This window comes from Tamandua tetradactyla, chromosome 14 (assembly GCF_023851605.1).
Source record: "Tamandua tetradactyla isolate mTamTet1 chromosome 14, mTamTet1.pri, whole genome shotgun sequence".
Taxonomy (NCBI): Eukaryota; Metazoa; Chordata; class Mammalia; order Pilosa; family Myrmecophagidae; genus Tamandua; species Tamandua tetradactyla.
In genome coordinates, this window is record NC_135340.1 from 57,937,076 (window position 1) to 57,951,853 (window position 14,778).

Sequence of the window (14,778 nt, forward strand, 5' to 3'; positions counted from 1 at the left end):
GAGCTTATTAAGAAAAAAACTCATCAACATTCTACTATTTCTATGTGCCCTTGCTCTGACAGTGATGTGAAAGCCTACATTCTCCATTCTTTATCTTTACCTGAACATGAAAGCCAATCATATTCACACTTTATTTTCCATGCCCCCTCTCCATATATTTTCACCCACTTCCCAAGAACCTCATTTCCATCCAGACATTTGTAACTTTTAAATTGCTATATCCACCATAACCTTGACATCTGTGCCATCTGTCGGCATGAACTCTTCATAGATGTAGGACCCTGTCTTTCGGACACTGCTTTCAGGAGAGTAAACGCTGCTCCGGCTGCCAATCTTCAGAAGGAAGAGGGAGAAGAAAACACATTGCCTCAACTCTCCACCTTATCTATAAATCCTCCAGCTTCCCTCCCCACAACCTGATCCTATCCTTCTACCTCTCTGACTCTCCAAATCCTCAAATGTCCCATACCTTACGGAAGAGGCGCTGGCTTCCTCCTCCAGCTGAGCTGGGATAGTAGATGTAAACATTGTGGTCCTCTGCACTCACTGGCTTCTCCACAAAGGGCTTGAGAAAGACAGCTCCATTTACTTCTACCTGGTCTTCACCTTCAATCAGGTTGCACTCTGAAAGGTGGGTGAGTGGACATTCTTAGGGCCTAGGGATGTAGAATACTTCCAATTTCCATTTCCCCAGATTTTAATCTCTGGGAATATCTATATTATAGGTCCAAGACGCCATCTAAAGACCCATGGCTCCAATCCTACCCATGATCTAATAGCCAAAGTCCCACTTAGATAGGTCATATACAGGAGCTTTCTAGAGGATGGAGAACTGGGCTAAGTCATTGAAATGAAGGCAGGGCAGGGCTAAGCAAGGCCATATACTCACCCTCAGGTTGGGCAGGGTCACGGTTGAGCACAGCATATCGAGGCAGATCAATACCCTCTTCCTGCAGGATCCGGTACACCTCCCTCCTGTCATCCCCAAATAAATTAGCTGGGAGAGGAGGTAGGGAGTTTAAGAGGAAAGGCTAGGGGTTTCATTTGTATAGGGTCCACAATTCAAGAGGGTATAGCATAGAAATTAAACAAGTGCTTTTGAACCTGCCCCTCCTAATGTAGGTTCCCTTCAGACATCTAGAAAAGAATGGGGCGTGAACCCAGGGCCACCCATTCCAGTGGTCAACAGAAAGTTGTACCTATCCTGGATGTAATACTGCATGGCCAGGTCATTGATAAGAAAGGGATTTCGAAGCTTGGAGTAAGCAACAGCTTTGTCCAGAGGAAAGCCTGGGATGGAGAAAGGATATAGAGAGACCAAAGAAAGAAAGTAAAAGAGGCAGAGTGAGAAAACAGTAAGAGAGATAGAGAGACATATTAAAACTATTAGTTGCCACTGGGCTTCTCCATCTATCCAACCCATCATTATCCTTCTGCCCAGGTTCCCCAAAGTCTAGGAGACCCATCAAGAAAAAAGTAAAAAAGAAATTATTTCTAAAGTTTTCCTAGAGACCCAATTCTGTCAAAGATTTTAAGCAACTTAGAGTTGTGTTGACATTAGAATATGGGCTATAAACAACCCACAGAAAGTCCACTAAGATACAGGGAAAGCAAGCCCCTTTCCATTGTTCTTTAGTGTGTCAGGAAGCACTGGTGGTCTCTTTACCAAGAAAATAAGTTTTTATTTACTATGTAATGACCCTCATTTCCCAGCCCAGCATTTCAATACCACTCCTTCCCTTTTCTCTCCCAGATCCCAACCTTTGGAGTGGAAAGAGATGAGGCAGTGGCAGGATGGCCAGTTTTCTACAGGTTCATTGAGGATCACATCTTCTCCAAGGATGACAACAGTCAGGTAGTCAAATCGGCAGAGTCGCTCTAAGATTTGGGTCATTGGCTTGGATTTAGATTTCTTGGTCATGGCACAGATGCCAACAATGATCTGTGGCTCAGGAGGCTACAGAAAGGAAATGCCATCAGGAACTCAGGAAATTCCCACATATACCACCCAGTCAGGGAATAATGTCTCATCTCCCTGGGGGCACAGATTTTACTGCTAGGACTTTGGGCCTGTGGGGTAAAGGTTGCCTCTAACTTTGGTAGAGATTAGAGCAAGATAAGACTTCTTACTGCCTACTAAACAGGAGCCTTTCCACAGTAAGAAATATGTACGCTCAGGTAGAAGAACCAGAGAACCAATAATCATAAAATGATTACAAGGGGAGCACATGAGCAGGGACTTCAAAGATAGCAACCTAACCAATCACCTTTGCTCCTCCCGTAAATATGAATAGGCTCTATTTATGATAGGAATCCATGGATTTGGAAAAAACAGAGAGGTATTTCCATCCAACCAAATCATAACTCTCTATAACAGGGGCGCCATCATCATGTTCCATCATTTTCCTAGTCTTACCACTTCATCCTCCTCATCTTCAAGGAGCTCGCTGTCACTCTCTTCTGTCCTCATGCCTATTCCACGGGTGCACAGCCCCTCATCTCCAGCTCCAAGGAAAAAGTGGGCTGTGGTGCTCTCACCCTCACTGGTTGGCAATGACCACATCCCCGCCGGAACACCCACTCATCCCGCTCTGCAGAGGGGAGTACTCCATCAGCCAAGAATCTAAGTCCCTTGGCAGTGGATGGGGAATAGGGTGTGGGGGAATGAGACTACAGAAGGGAACTACAAAGGAACTAGGGAAACTGGAAAACAAACCTATGGGGAGAAGGATCAACAGGAAAGGAGGCATGTGAGCTCTAATTTGAAATGACTAAAGATTCATAAAAGAAAAGCAAGTTCTCCCGTTTCTTCTCTGTTCACCCCAACCCCAACCATGAAGTCAGTACAAGGATCAGGGGATTGACCTTTACAGTGTTGGCATGTCCCTGATTCTGCCAGTAGGATACAACATCAACTCCAGCAGCAAATGGGAGAGACAATTCTTCATGGAAGGCTATAGTTGATTCCTACCAGGAGACAGGGTTAGAATGACATTTCAAACTTTGGATTCATCTCAAAACTTTCTTAGCCCCTTTCTACATTCCCTCAGTAGTATTTTTGTTTGTTTTTTCTTTTTCATGGGCAGGCACTGGGAATCAAACCTGGGTCCTCTGGCATCACAGGCAAGCATTCCTGCCTGTTGAGCCACCGTGACCTGTCCCCCTCAGCAGTATTGAATTCAGGGATTTAATTCAAGGGCAGAGGAATGAGAGAGCTCAGCTGCCTTGGCCCTTCACTCTCATCTTCATTCCTACTAAGGATTAACTCAAAAAATATTTTTATTGAGAGAACCCTATGCTCTAAGCATTATATTAGAACTTTAAAATAATCTATGCCCCCTTTCCCTCCTTGATCCTTCACCTTAAGAAACAGATGCCAAAGTCCAGAAAATCTTTTCAGGGAAAGAGGTCTAGCGCTGACAGGGAGTTTGAGGATACAGGAATCCATACAGTAGTCTCCAATTCATTCTTATACTGAAATCTCAGTGTTCTCTTTTCTGTGCTCTGGTACTACAGACCCAGTGTTCATTTAAACCAAGGTTCCTGAAACCAGTTGCTATAGTGGAAGAGAATCTTGCCTAAAGCCATAATCAGTAATAATATCTTAAGAATTTACCTTGATCAGAATAACCTGGCAGTTCCACTTCTGGATATATATACACCTAGAGCAGTGTTTTCTCAACCATGTGTAATTTTGCTCCTCAGGGGACATTTGGCAGGAGATATTTTGGTTGTCACAACTGGGTAGGTGCTTTTGGCATCTAGTGGATAGAGGTCAGGGATGCCGATAAACTTTCTACAATGCATAGGACAGCCTCCACCATAAAGAATTATCCAACCCGAAATGACAGTAGTACTGAGATTGAGAAACTCAGCCCTTAAAAATATTCCCACATGAGAAGACATGGGAAAAGACATTCATAATTTCATTGTTGGAAATGGGGAAAACTGGAAACAACACAGCTGTCACAAGTAGAAGAATGGATAATTACAATGTAGTATATGCAAATGATAAATAACAATTAAAAAATTAATCAGCACACTATGCAACAACATAGACTGCTTCTAAATGCAAACTGCAGAAATATGCAGGTAGCGCATTTCCATCTATATAAATTAAAATATACATTGTTTATGGCTGTGTATATAAGTAGTAGAAGTATTAAAAATGACCTGGAAAGCAGACATTAAATTCATGATGTGGTTATCTCTGAGGAGAGGGATGAATGGAAATGAGGATTCAAATGGAACTTCACAACCTTATCTACAATGTTTATTTCAATTTTAAAATTGTCTGAAGCAAATACAGAAAAGGTTAACATTTGTTAATGCTGAATTATGGGGATATGGGTTTCTGTTATTATTTTCCAAAAGCAAAACTGAGTCACACCTCAGCAATTTTCTGTGGTCTCCAAAAGTTCTGAGAAATGTCGACTGATGTCTCTGTAATGAAAGCCACAAATGCCATAAGTAAATGAAGTGATTGATTTAAAAAGCTCCTAGATTTTTAAAATAGTCTTCAATAATTACTTTCTCTATTTTGGTTTTATGCTCTTCCATTACAGGTGGAGTTTGTAGTGTTGATTAGAAAGTTATTGGTGACTTTTATATAGACCTAGACCTTTCCAGATTTCATCATCTGCTCTCTCCATTGCTCAATCACCATAAGGGCACAACATTCTCTGTGGACTTAACATTTCTAGTTGCACACTGCAGGTCTTATACATAGATCCCCCCTCCTGATTAGTAGGCTATGTTTTTTTTAACTCCTCTCTCTCATGACCTGACCCAATTTCCATGACTTGTGGCATTCCCAAGGTCCCTGTATACTTTAAGCAGTTAGAATTGTTGTACTCTTTATCCTTTCTCTGAAGCAGGAGCATGCGCCTATGTTTACTATTCCTAATCCTTCTTCCTTTCCTCCATTGAGTCCTTCTTGGTTTTCTACTTAATGTACAATAACATTCTTGAAATTCTATTACAACAGTATAATACCAAGGGATGGTAAATAGTACAATGGGGAAGGAGAGTGTTAAAATATATGGGGCTAACAGAGAGATGAAGGGTCTAAATTCATAGCTAACAAAGCAAAAATAGAAACCTGACAGAAATAGCTATGAAATAATCCAGGATTTATTTAGATGTACCTCTGAGAGAAGCTGGCTGAGGTTTAGTGTGGTGTTCTTACAGCCACTCCCCTGTTTTTTTGTGCTCTTCTCCCATTCCCCTTCTCCCCCACTACTTGGTTATGAAAGAAAAGAAAACCTTAGACTGCACATTAGGCTAAAGGGCAGTCTTACTCTGGCCTGAATTTATGTGGAAGGAAGGAAGGTAGAGAGACAGGTAATCTTCTTAGGAACAACCTTGAATCAGATCTGCAAGAGCAGAAGAGAATAAATAAAAGCGAATTCCTCTGTGTTTGCATAACTATTTTATCTCTTAGAATTTCAGGCATCTTGCAGTAGTCCTCTAATTTCCTAAAATCACCATCGGTGGTGAAGGGGAAAAAATCAATACAAATTCCAGGCAGAAATACTTCCAACATAGAAGAACTTCACGGATCAAGAACCATATCTTTTCCCCACCTTCAACAGTGGACCCCTCACTTCCTTCTTGATGCAATTTTTAACCCCTCATAGATACCCCTTCCTCTGACACTGAACCAATACACTCTTGCCCTCGTTTTCAGTATCAACTCTTACTGCCTTCTTTCCCCAACTTGCTCACCTTCTCTCTGAAATGACCTTTTCTTCGAGCTAATCTTCTCCCCTGTTGACTCCACTCCCATATTCAAACACCCGCACCCGGACCTCCTCCCCTGCGGCTCCCACCCCTCTTCATCCACGACCTCCCGCCCACGCTGGTCTCCACTCCTACCCTTCCCCAAGTCGCTCCCTCAACCCTCTCCCCTATGAATTTCACTGCTTGTCCTCACGCAGGAAACCCCCTGGTTCTTTACTCCCGTGGATTTCACTACCACTCTTTCTCACGCAGACTCTCACACACGCATCTCTTCTCTCGCCGACCCTCTTCCCCGTCCTCTTTCCACACAGCTCGCGGTCACGAACGCCGCCCTCCCATCCCGACTCCACTAGCTCTGCCCGCCCCCTCCTTCTCCGCCTCACTCTCCCAGCGCTGACATTGAGGCCCCTCCGCTGGGCCTCTTTCAAAGGCTGCCCCCACTCGGAACTACCGCGGCCCTCGGTATCTACCGAGCCCCCTCCACAGAGCCCACCTCCACGAATACCGCCCCCAGCCCCCAGCCACTCCCCCAAGGCCCCCAGCCCTCACTCACCCGCCTCCCTCCGCTCGCACAGCCGAACCTGCCGGCAGCGACACCTGACAGCGGCCCAATCAAAGAGCGACTTCCCTGCGGTGCCACCAATCAGCGGAGGGCGCGCACCGGCAACAGTCAGGCTGCGTTGGCCGGCGCTCCTGTACGAAGGAGCGTGTCCCCTAGTGGCTCTGAGGGAAAAGTGCAACCTGATATTGCCCTTCCAATTTCTTACTGCGTTGCCACAACCCAGATGCTTGAACTAAACTGAGACGTTAGGTTCCAGTGATACCAAGGGGGTGGGGAAGGTGGGGGTGGAATGAGATGCAGAGGAAGAGGCAAAGTTTGTGCCATTGCACCCCTTTATAGGGCTAAACCAGGTCTTTTGTTTGTTTGGAAAGCCAAAGCGAGTCTGATATACATGAAGAAAAAAATAATTGTTTGAAAATGTTAGACGTAAAAAGGAGTGATGGGGTGACAAAGACAGGCAAAAAGAGAAAGAGGTCAGAAAGTTAAGGGAAGGAACGGAGAGCCTAAGGAGATAAGATTAGGCAAGGTAATTTCTGTCTCCTCAATCTGCTTGTTTTCTACCCTCCACAGTTGGAGCCAGACAAACCTGAGTTTGATTCCTGGCCCTGCCTTCAAAGGCAGTAGTAGCCTTGGAGAAGTGACTTCTGGGCCTCCATTTTCTTATCTATCTGTAAGAATAGAATTAAAAACCTAACTCAGAGTGCGGATTACATGAAAGCGCTTTATATATGTTTCTATCGTGCTCCCAGATTTCAGGTTTCTTCTCTGCAATCTTAGGGAAATTACCACGTTTTCAGCCAGATGCCTGGTTATGTTGATGCCCAAGGTCTTCTCAATAGAGCTAGAGACGATCCTAAGGCCTGGCTGTAAAGATTGGATGCCTTCCTAGTTCATAAGCAGGTTCATTCCTCCTCCATCATTCAAAATCTTTTAACAGATTACTACAGCATCTTCTATGCAATTAACTCCTCTTTTCATTCCCTCAGAAGATAGACTCAGTTCCTAATCATCCATTGGAACAATTCAATTCAATGAAATAATACATTAAAAAGTCCCTTGTGATTGTAAAGTGCTTCATGCGATTTCAATATTGTTACTAATAATTTTATTAAATAAATAAAATACCATTTATATGGATTACTCCTTGTATGCTGTACAAGATAAATTTTTTAATGAGTATTATTACAGCATGTAATAATAGGCTCTTTTAGGCTTGCAGTCTAAAAGACTATAAGAAAAATACACATACATGTATTTTCTTAGTGGAGCTATTATTCAAATTTTGGCAGCTACTCTCCAAACCCACATAATTTCTCTACTTCTCCGGGCAAGTCTTACTTCTTCTGTAATTCTCTCTTCTTATCCCGCATTCCTTAATCTTAGTAATCACACTTTCAATCAAATAACAGCCCTAATACCCTGAAAGACTATCTCTCTTCTTTAACTGGGTATATATATGTTCTAATCAAGGTTAGAATTTACTCGTAGCTATTCCTTTTTCATTTATTTCTAGCCATTCCTCCAACAAGATAATAAGCCCCCACAGCATAGGTAACATTTTCTGTCTCTCCAAGAGTAAGAACATTGCAACTATAGAACTCTACCTCTTCTCTGAAAATTATTCTTTAAAAAATATATATTTATTGTGGTAATATATACACTATATACCACTTCCCATTTTAACCCCTTTCGATGGTGTTAATTACATTTGCAGTGCAGTGCCACTATCACTAAATTATCACCAGAAGAAAGAATTTGTGATGAATCTACAAGAAAGGTAGATGGCTTCTAAGCAGACACACAAAGAAGGAAGGCAAAAGAAAAAAGAAAAAGAAAAAAAGGAACACAAAGAAGACTTGAAGGTTTGAAGGGAATGAGAGTTTGAAGTGGAGCCTGGTCTTACCAGCGAAATCAGAGGACAATGTGAAGGTAATTCCTCTCTTCCAAATAGTCTCCCTCTGGATTTCCAAGTACTTTATTGTCTTTCTGTCTATGGGTACACTAGGATAGCTGAAGGAAGGGACTAAGGCCACCATGACAACCCCACCTCAACTGACCCTCAGCTCATCTTTATTTAGGCTCCAGCATTCACCATCCTTCCTGGGAAAAGGTCAAGTCATATCCAGGTCACACTTGGAGCTTAGGGATAAAGCCCTCTCAAATCTGAATATAAACCTAGGAAGGGAGGAAGCGAGAGGGCCAGGAAAAAAGGATATTCTGGTGACTCTGCCCTCGGACACCCCTTGCCTTAAACTCTGGAGTAAAGAGCATTCGGCAGCCAAAAGAGGAAATATGTGCAAGTGCCTGGAGACCTGTGCCTGCCTGTTCCATTCCCACACCCAGTCATCTCACCACTCCCTTCACCTTACCTCACACTCTCCTCCAGGAGCTGGGAACCACAGAGAGGGAAGAGAAGGAGAGGAGGAAGAGGAAGCCAAGAATTCCCTGCCCAACCCTAACCCCACCCAGTGTAATCAACAGATAGGAATAAGCTTGCTTATACATAGAGGGAGTATACTCAGAGGGAGTCCTGTACAGCAGACAGGTCGGACCCTGGAAAAGACGCTGAGGAGTAAAAGATCAAAGGTAAAATAGGGGATGGGAAAGGGGTGGAGGAGGAAAAAAAAAAGTGCGGGTATTGTGAGGGGTGGAGGCAGGAAATAGGATTTCAGTCTTGGGGGCAGAGCAGGTAGGAAGCAGGAGGTCGCAGGATAGTTGGGGTAAGAGTTCATATTTCCCTGATTCGTCTCAGGGAACCCTTCTCAAACCTTGTAAGAAGAAAGTACAGCTGTAGTAAGGAGGCGCCTTGACCCTCTTCCTGGTTCTAAAGCAAGGTGACCTTGAGCCAGCGGGTATCTTTCTCAGTGTCTGCCTCTAACTGCGTTTTCTGAATGTCTTCCTTTGGTATTGGTGTTTATCTCGCGTTTTTCCCGCGGCCGCCTCCCCTGGGAAGATGGAGGGGTTGCCTGGGCATGCTGAAAGCAGAGAAGAGGTTAGGCAGTGTCACCCTTTTACACCTACAGAGTTGACGGCTGGGGTTTTCGATTAAACCAGAAGGGCTTGGGGGAAGGGCGTTCGGGTTTCTCGCGGCCCCTTGGGTGCTGTCCTCCACTTGGTGCTGAAGTCTGGAATACCTCATCCCAGGTGGGCCTGGGACATCCCGGCCTAAGGATATGCTCAGGCCCCCGTAATCACCTGGCTGGTGCTGCCCACCCCCACCCCCACCCCCGCACACCTGCCGCGGTGGCGGGCGGGAAGGCGGGGCCTGCGTGGGCCCCACCCCTGGGGACTGCGGCTCGGGCCTGCCTCTCCGCCCGCGGCTAGCTCATTGCACCTCTCCAGCAGTGTGGTTGTTATCCGCTCCTACTCCAGCTCCAGCTTCCATTCAGGCCAGTGTTTCGGCTTCAGCCTTGGACCCCAGCTCCGGCCTTCAGTCTGCCCTGTTGCATCCTTCCTGCCCGTTCCTTCCCTGAGCCACCTCCTGCTCCGGGATCCTGTAGTCGGACCTCCAAGCCATGGCTGGACCCTTCTCCCGCCTGCTGTCCACCCGCCCTGGGCTTAGGCTGCTCGCTTTGGCTGGAGCTGGATCTCTAGCCGCTGGGTTTCTGCTCCGCCCGGAACCTGTGAGAGCCGCTAGTGAACGACGGAGACTGTATCCCCCGAGGTATCAGTGCCGGAGACGCGGGGAGAGGGAGGGCGTGTGGTGATAGGAATGGAGGTGAGGGGTGGAAGTGAGGAGCCGGGCAAAAGAAAGGGGTTAAAATCACGAAGGTCCTGGAGCTGGGAGGCTGTTCAATTTGAAGATCTCAATGTGGTGGGAGTGGGGGGCAAAATCATAAGGCAAAAAAGCATGTCTGGGGACCTGTAATCAGCGATTCCAGCCCCCAAGACCAGCTCTGGCCCTGCGAGTTCTTGCTGCGACCGCTCATCCCAAATCCTTAATTGGGAGAGATGGAACTATCCTTTTCACTCTCCTCCATCTCCTTTTCCTCCTGTTCTCCCCCATTCCCGAATTCCCCTCCTTAGTCTTCCCCTCCCCCATCCCTAATGTTGTGCTCATGGGAGAAAAGAACTAAGCAGTTCTAGGAGGAATTGAAAAAGCCAGCCAGCCAGAGGCAGGCTAAAAGGATAGACCCTGAAAATCCATAAAGAGATTACCACTGTTTAGCCTCCGTCTATTCCCCCCTCCCTCCAAGGAGCAAAGCCAGATATTGATACTGACAGTTCCCAGTAGACTGCACTGGGTCTAGGACCCCTGTGCTCTTCCTCCATGGTTACTGGGTACCCCCTTCCCAGCGCTGAGTACCCAGACCTCCGAAAGCACAACAACTGCATGGCCAGTCACCTGACCCCAGCAGTCTATGCCCGGCTCTGCGACAAGACCACACCCACTGGTTGGACTCTAGATCAGTGTATCCAGACTGGCGTGGACAACCCTGGCCACCCCTTCATCAAGACTGTGGGCATGGTGGCTGGAGATGAGGAGACCTATGAGGTAGGGGGTCCCCAGAGTCTCCCTGGTGACCCAATTCATCTTCCCAGTGATCCCAGCACCTTTCCCCAAAGACCCTTCAGTGCCCCCCAGGACTCTGGACCTTCCATACTCAAGTTTCCTGACCCAGGAAAGTCAATCCAAAACTGAAGCTTGGGAAGGATTCCCTCTCCTTAACCATCCTCTGCCCCTTAATTTCCTCTCAGGTGTTTGCTGAGCTATTTGACCCGGTGATCCAAGAGCGACACAATGGATATGACCCTCGGATGATGAAGCACACCACTGACCTGGATGCTAGCAAGGTGGGTTAAATATCCCACCTCTGATTTGCATTTTCCTTCTGTGTAGCACTCTTTGTTTCTCCAAACACTTCATCATGATTATTTCCTGACACATGGCCATTATCCTGCTGAATATTTAATCTTGATATGAGGAAAGAATCTTACATTAAGGAATAGCAGATAGGGAGAGGAGAGGGTGGAAGGGAATGACCATGCCCCAAAAGAGGCAATTTAGGGGAGGATCCACAGTGCCCCCTGCAGTTGAAAGGCTTGCCCAATGGGGCCCCTCGTCTCTATATATGTGTGTTCAACACAGAGAGTGAGCCTCATATTCCCTAGGGTCTCTCCTTCCCCCAAGGGCCTCTGGGTCCCACCCACTGTGTTTCTGTGACTTGTCTTAATGTCGTCCTCCAGATTCGTTCTGGCAACTTTGATGAGAGGTATGTATTGTCCTCAAGAGTCAGAACTGGCCGAAGTATCCGGGGACTCAGTCTGCCTCCAGCCTGCACTAGGGCAGAGCGACGAGAGGTGGAACGTGTTGTAGTGGATGCACTGAGTGGCCTGAAGGGTGACCTGACTGGACGATATTATCGGCTCAGTGAGATGACAGAGGCTGAACAGCAGCAGCTCATTGATGTGAGGGGCCTTGAGAGGTAGCTGGGTGGGGATGAGCAGATGGGAAGAACACCCAGTGGGGAGGTTGGATCAGATAACATGGATGGGTTTGGGGAGGCTCAGGGACTACTGTGAGTATTCTTAACCCAGACTGTTTACTTACCCCAGGACCACTTTCTATTTGATAAGCCTGTGTCCCCATTGCTGACAGCAGCAGGAATGGCTCGAGACTGGCCAGATGCACGAGGAATATGGTATGAGACTGATGCTTACTTCTTTTGTCCTCAAGTCCCAATAAATGCCTTTTTTTTCTGTCTCCTCCAATTTTTTAAAAATTTTTTATTTCATTTTTTTAAATACCAAAAAACACCAAATAAACACAAACATTCCTATTTTCATCATTCCATTCTACATATATAATCAGTAATTCACAATATCATCACGTAGTTGCATATTCATCATCATGATTATTTCTTGGAACATTTACATTTATTCAGAAAAAGAAATAAAATGAAAACAGAAAAAAAAATTATACATACCATACCCCTTACCCCTCCCTTTCATTGATCACTAGCATTTCAAACTAAATTTATTTTAACATTTGTTCCCCCTATTATTTATTTTTACTCCATATGTTCTACTCGTCTGTTGACAAGGTAGATAAAATCTCCTCCAATTTTGCCTTGGCTCTTGACCTCTATCCCTCACTTCCTCTGCTCTCAGGCATAACAACGAGAAAAGCTTCTTGATCTGGGTGAATGAGGAGGATCATACAAGAGTCATCTCCATGGAAAAGGGTGGCAACATGAAGAGAGTGTTTGAAAGATTCTGCCGAGGCCTCAAAGAGGTTGGAGAAGAGTGTAAGGGGAGCTGGGTGGGAGACCATAAGGAAAACCAAAGACCAGCATAGGCAGAATGACCATATTACTTATCAACCAACCCAGGACACTTTTGAGAGTGAAAGGGACAGCTAATAATTACTCCAGGACAATAGGTATAAACCAGTTCTGTCCCGTGCAAATCAGGACATGATCACCCTAAGAATAGGAAGAAATAAAAAATGGCATGAACTTAAAAAAGTAAATAGAGCAAACAGATAATTCAATTGACAGATAATTCAAAGAAGGTATAACTGATTTAAAATGGTGGGTCAGTGCCTATGGTGTGTGTTATGGGTTGATGGCATGAGCAGATAAGCAAAACATTTAAGCCTGGATTGATATAGGGGGTAAGAAATTATTGTGGAACCACCTGGTTTTGAGCCAGAGTAGGCCTTGATTTTGGATTCTGTCATTCTTTCTAATGTTTTATGTCTTTCAAGTCTTATCATGTGTTCTCATATAAGCTGTTCTATTTTGGACTTGGAAAAAGAGACAGCACTCCCCTTTCTTTTAGGTTTTAGCTGGGAAGTTTCCATTACTTTTGGGAAGTAAAAAATAACACATTCTGACTGCAAATGGGTAGAGAAGTACTCTACCAAATCGATCCCATTTCTTTAGTTCTATTAGTTTCTTCATGATTAGGGTGTCTAATCGAAACCAAAACAGTCTTCCCATACTCCCCCGTCTCTCTCACATATACCTCTGTATTCAGATTTTCTGCTGTTTTCACCTTTCTCACTGCTTTCATGGACTCCTTCCATAGCTGTTAGAAGGCATTTTTGTCTCTTCCTGTTGCCAAACCCACACCGTTTCCTAACTGAAAGGACTTTTCCAAGCTCTAGGCTCATTAGCAAAGCTTGTGGCGCTCAGGGAATAAGCAATCCTTTCTTAGCTCAGTTTACTATCTTAGCTCATTTTCCTAGATTGTCTTTAATGCATTACTCCCTCAAGTCTCTCCTCTACCCTCCACACACAAGGCACTTTTCCACAACTTCATCATTATGGACTTGCAACATAAAAATTATCTTGTATACATAACAAGAAAGTGTTCTCACTGAAAAATAAAAAAAAAAAAAATTAAAGGAGCAATGTCATTCTCTCACACTCTCGAGTTTCTGGTTCTAGTGTGTCTGTGGTTCTAATTAGTGTAGGGTCCACATATCCCTGATTTTTCACTAACAGAGCTTTTGTGGACTCAGGTGGAACAGCTGATCCAGGAGCGTGGTTGGGAGTTCATGTGGAATGAGCGTTTGGGATACATCTTGACCTGTCCCTCTAACCTGGGCACTGGACTTCGGGCAGGAGTGCACATCAAACTTCCCCTGCTAAGCAAAGTAAAGGAATTGTGGGGTTGGAGAGGGGTGTGAGTGAGAAAGGTGGATGGGTGTGGATGGTGAAGGGGTGGGCACCTTGGAAAGGGGCAAGACATATTGCGGCTAAAGGGTCAAGGGAAAAAGCTCTGAGTAGGTCCAGGACTCTTTCAGGTAGGGCCAGTCTCTGCCTTTGTTGACCCTGCCCCAAATCCCTATCTCCCCTCTAGGACAGCCGCTTCCCAAAGATCCTGGAGAACCTAAGACTCCAAAAGCGTGGTACTGGAGGAGTGGACACAGCTGCCACAGGCAATGTCTTTGACGTCTCTAACTTAGACCGACTGGGCAAATCAGAGGTGAGTTCCTTAGGGATTAGGGTAAGGAGGTGCACAGGTCTGAGTGGGTTGAGATATGAGAAAGCATGATCTTCAAAATTGTAATAGATTCTGAAATGAAATCGAGGTTGGGTGGGAAGGCAATTGGAAATGTGTTCCCAAAGTGGGCAAGTCAATGCTCAGGTTGTAGGAACCAGAGATCAAGTGTTAGTGTCCTTCAGGTGGAGCTGGTACAACTGGTCATCGATGGAGTAAACTATTTGATCGACTGTGAACGGCGTCTGGAGAGAGGCCAGGATATCCGCATTCCTCCACCTCTTAGCCACAGCAAGCATTAACTCTCCATGTCCAGCAGATGATTCAAGATCCCCAGAACTTCAACCCATTCTAACGGTGGCCCATTCTACTTGCCCTGGGGTTGCTCTCATCCTAGTAAAGACTCCTTGCTAGGTTCCAGCTGTCTGTGTTATTTCTGATGGTGGGGTGAGAAAGGAGTATCCTCCAGGAAAGGACAAAAGGTAATAGGGTTATGTTGTATCCCTTTGATTCAGTAGCAGGGC

The 14,778-nt window shown here is 45.3% G+C and overlaps 2 protein-coding genes across 19 annotated transcripts in view; one reads left to right on the forward strand and one right to left on the reverse strand.

Moving 5' to 3' along the window:
• Window positions 1-6,395, reverse strand: part of PPIP5K1 (diphosphoinositol pentakisphosphate kinase 1) — a 55,337-nt gene extending 48,942 nt beyond the window's left edge. For 6 of the 16 annotated variants that reach the window (XM_077127658.1, XM_077127657.1, XM_077127664.1 and 3 more), the window contains exons 1-10: window positions 6,296-6,375; window positions 4,391-4,443; window positions 3,617-3,761; window positions 2,866-2,967; window positions 2,417-2,591; window positions 1,762-1,957; window positions 1,200-1,290; window positions 890-975; window positions 470-624; window positions 232-333 (exon numbers count right to left, since the gene is read on the reverse strand). In XM_077127658.1, the coding sequence (XP_076983773.1) occupies window positions 232-333; window positions 470-624; window positions 890-975; window positions 1,200-1,290; window positions 1,762-1,957; window positions 2,417-2,563 (777 nt within the window). In that variant the 5' untranslated portion in view covers window positions 2,564-2,591; window positions 2,866-2,967; window positions 3,617-3,761; window positions 4,391-4,443; window positions 6,296-6,375. Of the gene's footprint in view, window positions 1-231; window positions 334-469; window positions 625-889; window positions 976-1,199; window positions 1,291-1,761; window positions 1,958-2,416; window positions 2,592-2,865; window positions 2,968-3,616; window positions 3,762-4,390; window positions 4,444-6,295 lie in introns of all 16 variants that reach the window. The other 10 variants (XM_077127662.1, XM_077127655.1, XM_077127653.1 and 7 more) reach the window with 6 other exon arrangements.
• A 2,269-nt stretch (window positions 6,396-8,664) lies between these two features.
• CKMT1A (creatine kinase, mitochondrial 1A) lies at window positions 8,665-14,671 on the forward strand. 3 transcript variants are annotated; one of them, XM_077127706.1, is made up of 11 exons: window positions 8,665-8,890; window positions 9,057-9,138; window positions 9,677-9,968; window positions 10,601-10,799; window positions 11,003-11,098; window positions 11,492-11,713; window positions 11,861-11,946; window positions 12,416-12,539; window positions 13,773-13,907; window positions 14,114-14,239; window positions 14,440-14,671. In XM_077127706.1, the coding sequence occupies exons 3-11, from the start codon at window positions 9,820-9,822 to the stop codon at window positions 14,554-14,556; spliced, it is 1,254 nt and encodes a 417-aa protein (XP_076983821.1). In that variant the 5' UTR covers window positions 8,665-8,890; window positions 9,057-9,138; window positions 9,677-9,819; the 3' UTR covers window positions 14,557-14,671. The 3 variants fall into 3 exon arrangements, with proteins under 3 accessions (XP_076983821.1, XP_076983822.1, XP_076983820.1); XM_077127707.1 differs by lacking the exon at window positions 9,057-9,138 and adding an exon at window positions 9,328-9,448; XM_077127705.1 differs by lacking the exon at window positions 9,057-9,138.
• Window positions 14,672-14,778: the final 107 nt, after the last annotated feature.